The sequence below is a fragment of the Callionymus lyra genome, chromosome 14 (assembly GCF_982586985.1).
Source record: "Callionymus lyra chromosome 14, fCalLyr1.hap1.1, whole genome shotgun sequence".
NCBI lineage: Eukaryota > Metazoa > Chordata > Actinopteri > Syngnathiformes > Callionymidae > Callionymus > Callionymus lyra.
In genome coordinates, this window is record NC_141831.1 from 24671259 (window position 1) to 24683959 (window position 12701).

Sequence of the window (12701 nt, forward strand, 5' to 3'; positions counted from 1 at the left end):
CTAAATAATGTCAAATATGATCTAGTATACTGAAGAAAAATATGTAGATGTTCCTGTTGAGAAGTACGTTTGTGTCAAACTAGCTAAGAAGATACATTTGTTTGTCGTCCATAAGTAATAATGTTACGTTTCAGGATGATCTCAGGGCTTACTTCACTTCTACCAGACGTTCTCTAGCCAGAGTTCAGATGGGAAGATCATCACCTCTGCTCCGAGTCTCTGCTGGGCGACTGAGCTTTTGACTCTCAGTAACTATATATCTCAGTAACTCTCCCACTTAAAGATCAGCAAAACCTCAACAAAACTGCAAGCATCGACGCAGCGAGTCAGACCATACAATAACACCACTTCATTGTCCACACTTGGAGGGTCTAATCTTCATGTCCGAAGAACACAAGAAGTCTGTCCAAATGTCCCTCTAGTACCATGTTAAGGGAATGCGAGTTGAGAGACCACCTGTGACGGACTGAAGACCATCAGACTCCCACTCATTATCAGACCTTATCAACATGTAAAGTTGGCAGGTGACACGTTTTATTTTGAAAGCAAACAGGAAGTACCGATTGCGTCCGAACGCACGCGCAGTACAGACAGGCCTACCGTAATCTCGTGATGGTAATTTAAATAAAACTAATTATTAGTGAAATCATAATATAAGGAACATCGACCTCAGTGAGGCCATACTTTATTGTCCACAGAACCGAACCTTCCTCGTTTGCAGCTGATAAAGCAGGAGTGAACTCGGATGAACAAATGTCGATCAGCGCCACCCACTGGACAACACTGTGACAGCAACGACCAAAATCATGAGCGAATCTCACGTCAATCTGCCGAGAATAAAACCTTTGATGTTCAGTAACAAGAAGATGATTCAATATGGGCACCAATAAGCCAGTTACAGAAACAACAGGGCAAATTTATGAATCGCAAATAATTATTCAGTCGGGTAAATATACACTTGGCATGATTCAAAGCTCCTTTCCAGGTACTCCGTCTACGCAAGTGTTGGACAGAGACGAGGAGTCGTTAGAATAAGGTGCCGTTTTATTGTCACGTTTCATTTTCACATCTGACGATTCGTGCGGGTTAATACTGACCCCTGACCTCCTGCACTCAACTCAGACCACCTCAAACCTGAAGGCTGGTCAGAGTCTGGTGGCCTGGCGGCTTCTCAATCCAACACAATGTTTGACCTCAAGGGCCGCTCTATCCTGGGACCAGGGAGATGCAGAACTGTGAGGTCCAAAGTTCTGCAAGCTGTCCTGCATGAGCAGCGGCGCCGGTGTGAAAACAGATGAAGTCCGGACGGCGAGTAAACTCCCTGCGACTAAAAACGGCAACAACCACAAGGTTTTCATTTATACAATTTGAAGGCAGGAAGTTTCTCTTAAATAAGTCTGACATCTGCGTGCCGTCTGCACAGACGGGATTGAGTTTAAATAGAAGGACAAAGCCCAAAAGTGGCAAGTGCCAGTCCGAGGGCGGGGGGTGCTACGCCATGTAGATAAAGGTGTTGAGGTCACTCTCGTCCCTCTTGATATACTTATGGTCGATCAGCCACTCGATCTGCTCCTTGATCATTTTCTTCTGTGGCAGGAACATGTTCTTCAGGATCTCCACCAGCTCCGTCTGCAGCTGCGCGTTGTTGATGCGCTTCCTCATCTTCATGATCTGTATGATGGCCTCCTGGGGGCGGTACACACAAACATGTCAGTTGTCAGGCGACAACATGTTTCAGAGGGAGTAACAGGTAGTTCAGAGCACCTGTGTGCGAAGTATCCGCAGTTGGACAATCCCCTCATTCTCCTCCTCCCTCATCCTCTCTGTGGTCAGTTGCAGACGCCCAATCAGGTTGATCTTTCCTCGCTTCTGGACCTTAGAGTTTTTTCTAAGAGGGAGCGGAAAAAAACAACACTTACCCCAGAGCGCCCCTGGTTGCAGTCACAGTGAAAAAGACGTTCTTACATGAGCGAAAACTCTTGGTTGACGAAGAACAACGTTCCCTCAGCAAAGTCTTTGGGTGACGACACGACCGGGTCATAGGACAGAACCTGCCGCTTGAGTTTCGGGAATGCCACCAGAGACTGCATGACAGAAAGAAAGAAGTCAGAGTGGGTTGGATGAGGCCCGGTCCTCCACGCGTGCATACCCAGAGTGTGCGTCGCAGCTCGGCGTCCGGCAGCTCAGTGGCCAACTTCAGGTTCTCAAAGCTGATGCGCTCTCTCGGTCGCTGGTTCCAGGCAAACAGAACCGCCAGCTGGAAGGTGGTGACCTCCAGGTCATACTGACCCACCTCATTTTTGAAGGTGATCTGGGACAGACACATGATCAGTGACCATCAGACTCCAGCTCAGTTTGACATTGACACACTTGTTGTGATTCTCAAAGAAAATAATTATTATAAATATTTAAAATAAATATATTAAATGCATCACACTAAGAGCTGATAGCACAAACTTCACAACTCTTTCAAAGGAGCAATAGCATACCGTTGATCCTACAAACAACATATTTGCATAACTCTTAAAGGGACAATTCGTAGGGTTAAAGGTATTTTGGCAACCCTTTGATTCAGAAAAAGTTTAGCTGCCATGCTTTTAAATCTCTGAGGCACCATTTCCAAAAACAGCATTTACATTTATTCATAATGACTGACTTTTTAGTAGGTCCATTTATTTATATATATATATATATATATATATATATATATAAAATAGGGATATATTTGGCCATTTGTTATACATGAGTAAGTAGACAAACCTCTGTGCCTTTTCATTTAAAAGCATGATTTCATAATTTCATTCTATAAAGACTTTGTCATGCAGTTTTAATACCCATTTTTAACCTGCTACGTTTTGTTGCAATAAGCGTTTCAAAAGCCGAAACCTTGGAGAACAAAAAGGCCCCTTTTCAGATATTAAGGAGTTCTTTTTTAATGCTTATATAGTATTAGTATGAAGAATAAGTATCAAAATTCACTACAACACTTGTATATGTACAGGTGTGTGTGTGTGTGCGCACGATTGTGTGTGTATACAAGCACTGTCTAAGAGGAAAAGTGCAGGTGTATGCTGGGCTCACAATGCCATTGGACATGAGGTGGTGCCAATGCAGTTTCCTGCCACTGTGATTCTTCTTGTAGAAGTCCTCCACCTCTGGGATAAGGTCCTCTAGCTCAGTGGGCAAAGACACAAAGACCTTCTCGCTGCTCCTGGACCAGGCACCAGCATTCAGGATCTTGATGTTGACCGAGTCCGCTGCAGAACAAGACAGTGTTGAGAAGGTCATGTGATCGAGAACGTTCACAGACCAAGACTGACCTGGAAGAGCCAGCTTGTTGTGTTTATGCATCTCTTTAAAGGACTGGTTCAAGTCCTCCGACACTTTGATGTCTTGGAACATCCGTGCCAACTTGTTGACGTAGTCTGCTGGCATCCCTACTTCCTATAGGGATACACGAACACGCATGTCTGAGAATGTCTGGACTCGGAAACGAATCAAAGTCTCACCCGCAGCCACTCCACCATGTTCTCCTCAATCTCACTGTCTGCGGAGATGTCCAGGATGAGGCGTCGCGTCAAATGAGCCTTGTGGTACCGCATGAACACATCCTTGTTCTGGACGTACTTTAGAACCAGCAACTTCACACACACAGAGTTAGACACACACTTGAGGCAGCAGATACACAGGTGTATATGGTTCAGTTGTTGCACCCACCACTTCCTTGAGTTTTGCCTCAATCTCCTCGGACGTCAGCTTCTTGCTGAGCGGTGTTTTCCTCAGCAGCATGTCGCAGTAGTTAGCCAGCAGCTCGGGACATTTGGACTCCGGTTGGGTTTTCAGGCCAACCCTGTAGAGGACAGATCAGTCACACAGAGCTTCACAGTCTGAACAACTGAGCTCTCACCCTTTCTGCTTCAGTGGCAGCTCAAGCTTGAAGATGGTGGCATCGTTGACCACGGCCTTGTAGGCCTGCAGAACAAGCAGAAGAGTGAGTTTGGGTCACAGAGGTGCGGATAATGGTATTCCTACCTTGTCTCGTGCAGTCAGGAAGCGCGGATCATCCTGGAAGGCTTCCTTTACCAGTCGACTGAAGCGGTTGAATAAAGTCAGCAGCTGCTCTACGTACTTCTCAGAGTCCTGCACACATCAACAGTCAGACACACAACTGTGTCCACGTCAGTGTGTGTGAGACTCACTGAAGTGATGGTCTCCGCAGAAGCCACCATGTCGGCCAGTCCTGCGCTCATGATGTGTTCCTCCAGGTCCTTCAGCATTGGCTCGATGCCGCTCGGAACTTTGTCCATCAGTGAGAACATGAGGTGGAGCTCTAACGCAGGAGAGACGCAGAGCAGTCAGAAGAGACACCAACTAATCAGGGGATTGGTCGAGGAGAGGACCAGGCAAGAACAGAGTAATGGCAGCATATTAGCCTTTTCCTCTGTACGATTTCAATTGTTTTGGAGGAGTTCAGCTGACATGATGACATGACGATGACAGGACTCGATTTCAACACCCACAACATAATGGCTACACTGCGATGGAAGGGTGGCGATTCTGTTCTGGACTGAATATCCTGGTGCAAACCTGAGCTAGCAGAGCCTTTGGCGTGCGCAGTCCTGCCGTACTCACTCTCGGTTTCATTCCTCTTGATCATGCCGGGACACTCTGCCAGGATTGTCTCTTTGAAGGATGTGACCAGCGCGTTGACACAGCACTCCATCAGCTGAGGACACATCACACATGTTCTCACGCTGTCGAGGAGGGAGGGATGTTCTTTAACTCACCGCTTGTACAGAATTACAGTCACGCCGAGTCTCCAGGTATCTCAGGGCACGTTTCTCTTCTTCCCGTAACTTGGAGTCAGCCTGAGGAGAAGCATGTCAGAGAAGAAAAAAAATTAATCTGTTGCTGCCTGGAGGGTTCCGAGGTGACCGGACCTTCTCTTATGACCAGCTGGACGTCACAGTAACAGGAGACGTCCGTCTGGCTCACCTGACCACTCCACAGGTTCAAGTCTATACGACTCATTCCCAGAGTCATGTCAGCATGAGGGGATCTCGGGGGAGGAAAGCAGTGGTTCTAGTATTTCACCAAAAAAAAACAGATCTGCCTGGGTTCTAAGAACACAAGGTCAGAGAAGACCCGATGCCCCATGCTGACTCTCAGCAGGAGAGTCGCAAATGATTCGTCGACTGAAGTCGGGGTATCGGAGAAGAAAGAAATGTTTGACAGGAGATGCGCAGGAGGATATGGCACAATGAGGTGTCATATACAAGTATGCAATAAATAAAAGTAGAAATTGTAGATGTGACCTTTTCAGTCCAAACGTTTGGGTGATGTCAAGAACCGGGATACAAGCTCCTGGACTTACATATTTCATGTAGTTTTGCACGCCATTCTGTTGCAAGTACGCAGGCGCCTGCGTCCTGTAGAACCTCTCTGTGGAATCCATGTATGCCTTCTCGAAGTTATCTCTGTAGATTTGTAACTTGTCTTCAGGATTGGAGCACAAGTTCACTGCTCAGAAATGAGAAGCGTAAAAAACGTGGACATGTGTGTGTGTTGAGTGCTCGAGTGTCTTACCATACGATTCTCTAACTCCAATTACCAGCTGGGAGTCAAAGGCTTCCCCTAACCTCTCGGCGTGCACCAGCTTCATGGCGCTGTCCTGTAGGCGGCTCTTGATGTTGGAGAAGATGGACTCATTCCAGGTGTCTAGCATTAGCTGCGACGGTAAAAGAACACGGTCAGACCTCCATGTTGTCAGCGGTCAACTCTAGACTCACCTTGCGGACGATGCTGTCCTCCACGTTAGACTTCTTGTTGCTGCCTTGTTTGCCCATCAGAGTGATCTCCAGCTGGCAGAAGGGCTTGGGCAGGATGTCACACTGAGTGAAGAACTTCCTCCACTCCACAATGTAGGCCTTCAGCAGCGCCGTGTCGTCCTGGTGACTCAGTACCCGCTAGGGGACAAACAAGACACACCGTCTGGGCAGGGGACAAGAACATGATCTACAAGACCTGGATCGATTAAGACCATCAGTAGGTGTGTTTTCTGGAACAATATAACAGAATAAGCACCCTGTCTTGGCTCAAAGCTTCATCTTATCGCATGTGACCATGATGGGACTTGAAGGATACTTGTGAGGTTAGGCCAGTCATCTACATCTGGAGGTTAGCAACAGCTGGCATTTAGATACACTGCCACGCTAATGGCTACAGTTATAACTGATGACAGACATGAGCAGTTACTAAACTTGTGTTATAAGGAGTCCAGTCAAAGATGTTGCAGCTTCAGTCTTACCGCTTGTGCTTGTTTGATGAAGTCTAAGATGTCTTCTTTAAGGGCTTGATGGATCTTGGCTGGACCTTTGTCATCCCAGAGGCAAACGGCATGGACGTCTCTGTCGACAGATAAGGCAAGTCAAATATATGTGCAGAGGAGACCAACATAACGGCAAACGACTCACGAGAAGAGGTCGAACCACTGCTGCTTGGTGACGGACTCTTGCCGTAGCAGCTTTAGCACGATGGGACGCATCAGGTCCCATTTGTCCTCGAACTGGAGCGAGCCCTTGTTCTGAGGAGGCAGACACATGTCAGTGACATGATGCTGTGATAAGGAATGTGGGGTTGTATAATGAACTGATATGAACGTGTAAAAAAAAAAAAAAAAAAAAAATCTTTTGGTACTAATGGGTGCGATATACACATACAACTGTTCTCTTAAAAACATGAAAGTAAAAACACAAAGACATATAGAATAATAGACTTATTAATTAACCAAATAATATAAGTTGTTTGTGGCGATGGTTTCGAGTCGTGAAAATGCAATCTGTTGTTTGGACAAAAAGACTAATTTTTGAGTCGAGGTGTATGGTAAACAAAATGAACCGTTACCCATGTAAAGTCATGGTGAGATTCTCTATTAATCATTTTATTTACCCTCTGCCAGAGTGCATTAATGACAAAATAAAGAGAACAGTTACTAAGAATCAAACAGAAAAGTTTTCCAGTGTGAGGAAGTGTCGTAAGAGAACAACTGCATCCCCAGCTAGCTGCAGGTCCACTACTTCCTGCCACTACAACAGCCCAGTGTTTTACTCACTCACTCACTTCTGTACCTTGTTGCACATCTTCTCGTTATGTTTTATAATCAGTTTATGATCATTTTTATTGAATTATTATTTTATTACCATTTTTGGTAATCAAACATTATCCCAGCCACTCATAATGGGGCACGAGGAAGGGGACCAGTAGACAGATCACCAGTCCATCCCACAAATAGTAGGAAACCAGAGATAACAAAGTCCACACAGGAGCTTCCATCTGCATCAATGTATTTAAGAGGATGCATTTCTACCCCAATAGTGAACAAGTCAATGAGTACAGTACGTTGAACTGTTATCTAGCAGCGGTTTTCCATTGACAACAGAGGAACAGACAAGTTTCTAGTGATGAGGGGCAACACTGAACACTTCACAAAACCAGCTTCAGCAGCATAAACAACAACAGAGAAAATGGATCCTTTTCCATTTTAAATCCTGCTACATGTGTGTCTTGTCGCTAAACTGTGGCTCATGTCTTCACTACGATGACAACTTGAAAAGACCTTCTGCAGATGTGTTCGAACACTCAGGTGTGTCCGTGATCCATTTAGCTTTACTGACTCCAGATCCACACCAGACTAATGCAGTGAAACCAGTGGGAAAAAGGACGAAAGCGCACTGGGACATGCGAGCCTTCAGTGTTGGTCCTGGTATTACTCGGTGCTGCTAAAAATAATCAGCATGAGGTTAACGATCATATTTGCCCACAAACTAATGCGCCACTTTGTCTCAAACTGGCCACAAGCTCACTCCCCCAATTGACAGGTGGGATTTACAGCGACCCACAAATGGTGCTTTAATTTTAGCTCCAGAGGGGCAGCACGGCGACCGGCACACGTTCTGGTCCGAGTCCGACTGAAGCGTTTATTCATCCGTTGTCTCTTCTTCATGTAGCTGCTAAATCTCTGATCTGCAGCTAATGGTAGCTCGAACAACTTCCCTGCGCCCGGAAAAAAGTCGCCGTTCACAGTCACAGGTAGGACCGCAATGGCAGTCCCGTGACGGAGGAAAGACACACTACATATAAATGACACGGAGCCCAGAAAACGAGAAACAGGGATCTATGGAGTGAAGAGCTCTTACCTTGAGCAGATGAGACGTCGCCATGTTCCCTCAACTTATCTTCTCGCCAATTCTCGCGTTAGCTTGAAGGCGTAGTCTCACGTTAGCAACTGACGGTTAATAATGATAATAATAATAATAATATGTATTATATACTTATAAAAACAAATTCTGTATAGTATTATTTAATCATACATAATTATAATAATAATTACCAGTTATTTTTAATTATTATTATCAGTCATTGTATTTATTATTACTATGATAGTAATTATCGTTGTAATAATGTTGATATATAAACGATAGCACCACTGCAGAGACTCTCTTTTAAGACCTATTATGTTATTTTATTATTTTATTCTGCTCTGCTACAACATTAAAATCCTATGTTGACTTTACAACACTATCAAAGTTTCTGATTCTGAACACGGTGAAACCGCAGCAAGTTTGGCTGCGCCGTGTAGGCGTCATCCAGCCAATCAGGGCTGAGGGGCGGGCCCTGAGGGGCGGGCCCACCCTGCCGTATTAGGTTGTCTTACCAGGATGCGGCAACTCTGAAGTGTGTGTCCATGTGAGGTTCTTCTCAGGCGTTTAAAGAGCCGGATCGCGGCCGGCCGAATGTCCGTGCTCGTGTGTGAAGGAGTTTCGAGGGCGTGAACGGACACGGTGGTGGGCACAGGTGAGTCCATGTGTGTGCGGATGGAACGTAACTACACATCTGTCACACGTTTTAACCAGGGGGACATGTGACGGCAGCGTGGAAACGTCACAGAGCGTGTTTACCTAAGGAGAAGATGATGTTCTCTGAGACTTAAGGAACAAAGTGAGATCTTGCTGGTCCATGAATGAAGTTATGAGCGTTATTAGTGTTTGTTAGCAAAGTAAGGATCGACAGAGGTTCTTATTTCATTACCGGTCCAGTCCCTTAAGTTGGTCTATCAGATCAATATGTCGAGAAGTTTGGAGACAAACCTAGTGAGGACAGTTTTGACAAGTGGAGAGAATATACGTTGATGGACAAATACTGTTGGTGACGAGAAAGTGGAAGACAAAAATGTGATGAGGACCTAAAGGTCAGAGTAGACTTGTGGTCTTTTGCCTAGGATAAATTATATGCTTCATCCTGTGCATGCAAGTAAGTAATTTATATTTATATAGCGCTTTTCCAGACCAGGGTCACAAAACGCTTAAACAATCAAAACAATATTCAATAAAGTATATACTTTAAAGGTAAAAATCAAACTGATAACACAACAGGAGTTTCAGAAAATCAAGGAAAAGCCTGAACAAATAAAAACGTCTTAAGATGTTTCTTGAAGGAGTCAGTAGACTCCATCAAGCGCAAAGAGAGAGGAAGATCGTTCCAAAGCTTAGGAGCAACAGTCTGGAAGGATTTCTCTCCTCTGGTCCTGAACTGTGTGCGAAGAACCATCAGTAGATTCTGATCCACAGACCTCAGAGCCCGAGCTGGGGTGTAAGGCTGGATCACTGATGTAAAGAGGAGCATGACCATGAATAGATCTGAAAGTAAGAACCAGAATTTTAAAGTTGATCCTGAAAGAAACTGGAAGCCAGTGAAGAGTTTTAAGGATCGGCGAAATGTGAGTTCTTCTACTAGAGTGGGTCAGAATTCTCGCTGCTGAGTTCTGAATCAACTGCATGCGAGACAGCTCCTTCTCGTTAAGACATGAAAATAAACTGTTGCAGTAGTCCAGGTCTGACCTGGAAGTCTCTTCATCTATCAGCCTTTAACCTGTGTACCAATCCAAGTCATGATATTTTTTCTTATTTCCTATCACTAACTCGTAAGTTTATATGTGTTATATATGAGGTTCGTCAGTTTCCCCCCCTCCCATGAATTTTAATTCTCATTTCTCTTTGTTTGGGATGTGCCTTGTCATTACTGGAGATGATGGTTCCAAAAGCCAGACACTGGAGTAGATGATAATAAAGGTGATGGACTTGCTTTGAAGAGATAAAGTAGTTCAGATAAAATTGTCACTGAATTAAAAAATCGTTTTATGCTGACAAAGTTTAGTTCTGTTTGAGATGCCCCCTCCTCCCATTCGTTTAGAGGTCATATCCTAACTCGGCAGCTACTTGGACATTAAATACTTGTCCTCTTAAAAGGAAAAAAGAAAAAAAAGGTCCTTCTGTAATTGGATTTAGAATCATGAGTTGAGTCACATGCTAGTAAAGATCTGGTCCCGTGTTCAGCTCAGATAGACTGAAGAGGACAGGAGAGTGCAGGCTCTCTGGACCTGACTGTAGTTGACGTGTTTTCAGGGCCAGCAGGGATGGAAGTGGACAGTCGTGAGGACAGACTGTGCAGCAAGCTGAGGACGAGCTGCAGCCTCAAATGTTACCTCTGCAGGGAGGCCTTCACATGGTAGGTGAATGTCCACAAGGATGTAGACCATGCTGGGATTATGTTGCTGACCAGTTGTCCTCAACTGCAGGCGTTTGCTGAAGACCGCCCTGATGGGTCAGGTACTGTCCCTGCTCATCTGTGGTACAGCCGTCAGCTGTCAGTATCTGGCAGAGGCTGAGGTGCAGACTCCGGTGTTGCAGAGCTTCCTCAACTACACTCTGCTGCTGCTGGTCTACACCAGCACCTTGTGCTTTCGCAAAGGTTTGCGTCTTGTGAGAGTCCAGACTATTTCGTAACACTCGACGACCAAAGTTTTTGTTCCCGTCTTGCAGGCGACGCCAACATCCTGCAGATCCTAAAGAAGAAGTGGTGGCGATACCTGCTGATGGCTCTAGCTGATGTGGAAGCCAATTACACTGTAGTGAAGGCCTACCAGTTCACCACGCTGACCAGCATACAGGTGACTATTGCAGTTATGCGTGTAGTCTTTCACACATTTACACACATATGTGTTTGTCTCTAGCTGCTGGACTGCTCTGTGATTCCAGTTCTGATGATTCTGTCCTGGATCTTCCTGAAGACCCGCTACAGGCCAGTGCACTTTGCTGCAGTGAGTGTGTGTCTGCTTGGTGTCGGGGCCATGGTCGGAGCCGACCTGCTGTCCGGACGAGAACAAGGATCTGGTGAGAGACCAGTTCACTGTCTAAGCTTGATAAGGACTAATCATGTGACCTATTCCGGTCACCACTCCATGATAACTGTGTCTCATCCTTCCACCCTCTCAGCCAAAGACGTGGCTCTCGGTGACGGTCTGGTTCTGATCAGCGCTGTGCTGTACGGCGTGTCCAACGTGGGTCAGGAGTTCACAGTGAAGCAGTTAAGCAGAATGGAGTATCTGGGCATGATGGGGTTCTTCGGCACCATCATCAGTGGTCTGCAGCTGTACGTCTGCGCTGCCTTTACTGCTCTCCCGACCAACCTGTTAACTTCTGTCTTTGTGTTTGCAGAGCACTCATTGAAACTTCTGCGGTGTCACGGATTGAGTGGAACACGTTCACATGTGAGTGTATTAACGTGTGAGCCACTGCACGTATGCGTCTGTGTTGACACTGTGAACTAACTGGCGACTCCTGTCTGTGTTTCGCAGTGGTGATGTTCGCGGTCTACGCTCTGTGCATGTTCCTACTGTACAGCTTCATGCCTGTGGTGATGAGGCTCACCAGCGCCACTGTGGTCAACCTGTCTCTCCTCACTGCCGACCTCTTCAGCCTCTTCTGTGGAATCTTCCTCTTCCACTATACCGTGAGTTTCACAGTGACATCAAGTGACAGGACAGTGAATGTTGACGTGTGAATGAGACGATCTAGTTAGTAGTACGTCAGACTGTTTCTTCATTGTGATCTGAATCAGCAACTTGCAAGCCTCAAGCCACAGTAACGGCTAACGTGCTAAAGACTGACCACTTGTACGTATGTCATGACCTTCTGACCTCTGTCTGCAGTTCTCGCCTCTCTACATCTTCTCCTTTGTCATCATCATCATCGGCTTCATCATGTTCAACGTTGTTCCCACGTACTCGGCGCTGCCTGCCGAAGACGCCGATCGGTTCGCCGCGGAGTTGACCGTGAGCTCTTCTGACCACCTGCTTCCAGCCGACCATGTGAGGACTGCGACCCACACGGCGGTCACTGCTCTCTGACCCGGACGGGGGTGCACAGAAGAAGCGAAACCTGCTGAAACGGAAGTGCCTTCAACGTCCGTTGAGAAAGTTGACAGCGTTGTCACTCAACAAAAATGTCTTTAACATGACCACTTTGTTACTGTTGAGCTGCTGAGCTCAAGGACTAGAAAAAGTCACATGATCTCACGTTTGTGTCGCTTGATTGAATGTAATGTATGGCCTCTTTGTTTACATCCTTGGATGAAGTGAGAGGGAATGTCACCTCTGCAGCAAGCTGTTCAGGGTGTCCCTTTCCTTCTAGACCCAGGTTGCTGGCAGAGGCTCAGCCCACTCCAACCCTGATAAGGGGATAAGTCGTATAGATGAATACATTTTTTATAGCCTTTTTTATATCTGAAATACCTTGTTTACCAATAAACGAGTAAAACTGACGTGTCTGAGTGGATGATGGAGGTTTTGTTACCTTTTTGCAAGA

At 45.9% G+C, this 12701-nt stretch overlaps 2 protein-coding genes across 4 annotated transcripts; one reads left to right on the forward strand and one right to left on the reverse strand.

Annotated features, from left to right (window-relative positions):
* Window positions 1-1026: 1026 nt before the first annotated feature.
* Window positions 1027-8249, reverse strand: cul5b (cullin 5b). 2 transcript variants are annotated; one of them, XM_087807454.1, is made up of 19 exons: window positions 8196-8249; window positions 6474-6583; window positions 6308-6407; window positions 5790-5966; window positions 5587-5728; window positions 5375-5520; window positions 4788-4868; window positions 4633-4726; window positions 4200-4330; window positions 4033-4140; window positions 3908-3972; window positions 3718-3850; window positions 3510-3641; window positions 3321-3444; window positions 3082-3257; window positions 2150-2311; window positions 1966-2084; window positions 1765-1888; window positions 1027-1686 (listed from the first exon to the last, which is right to left on the reverse strand). In XM_087807454.1, the coding sequence occupies exons 1-19, from the start codon at window positions 8217-8219 to the stop codon at window positions 1492-1494; spliced, it is 2343 nt and encodes a 780-aa protein (XP_087663580.1). In that variant the 5' UTR covers window positions 8220-8249; the 3' UTR covers window positions 1027-1491. The 2 variants fall into 2 exon arrangements, with proteins under 2 accessions (XP_087663580.1, XP_087663579.1); XM_087807453.1 differs by having other exon boundaries at window positions 4588-4726.
* Window positions 8250-8719: 470 nt separating this feature from the next.
* On the forward strand, window positions 8720-12657 carry LOC148066772 (queuine/queuosine transporter SLC35F2-like). Of its 2 annotated transcripts, none has more exons than XM_087807287.1 (9): window positions 8720-8853; window positions 10461-10563; window positions 10634-10806; window positions 10878-11005; window positions 11069-11228; window positions 11331-11487; window positions 11553-11605; window positions 11693-11847; window positions 12047-12657. In XM_087807287.1, exons 2-9 carry the CDS (start codon window positions 10472-10474, stop codon window positions 12242-12244), a joined length of 1116 nt encoding a protein of 371 aa, XP_087663413.1. In that variant the 5' UTR covers window positions 8720-8853; window positions 10461-10471; the 3' UTR covers window positions 12245-12657. The 2 variants fall into 2 exon arrangements, with proteins under 2 accessions (XP_087663413.1, XP_087663412.1); XM_087807286.1 differs by lacking the exon at window positions 8720-8853 and adding an exon at window positions 8887-9309.
* Window positions 12658-12701: the final 44 nt, after the last annotated feature.

Coding starts and splice junctions, on each gene's coding strand:
- cul5b (XM_087807453.1), bottom strand. CDS start 8,219: ATGGCGACGTCTCATCTGCTCAAG. Junction 4,869..5,374: donor TGCAAAACTACATGAAATAT/GTAAGTCCAGGA, acceptor GCTTCTCCTCAG/GCTGACTCCAAGTTACGGGA. Junction 4,141..4,199: donor CTGCGGAGACCATCACTTCA/GTGAGTCTCACA, acceptor TGATGTGTGCAG/GACTCTGAGAAGTACGTAGA.
- LOC148066772 (XM_087807286.1), top strand. CDS start 9,288: ATGCTTCATCCTGTGCATGCAA. Junction 10,564..10,633: donor TGCAGGGAGGCCTTCACATG/GTAGGTGAATGT, acceptor CCTCAACTGCAG/GCGTTTGCTGAAGACCGCCC. Junction 11,006..11,068: donor CCACGCTGACCAGCATACAG/GTGACTATTGCA, acceptor GTTTGTCTCTAG/CTGCTGGACTGCTCTGTGAT.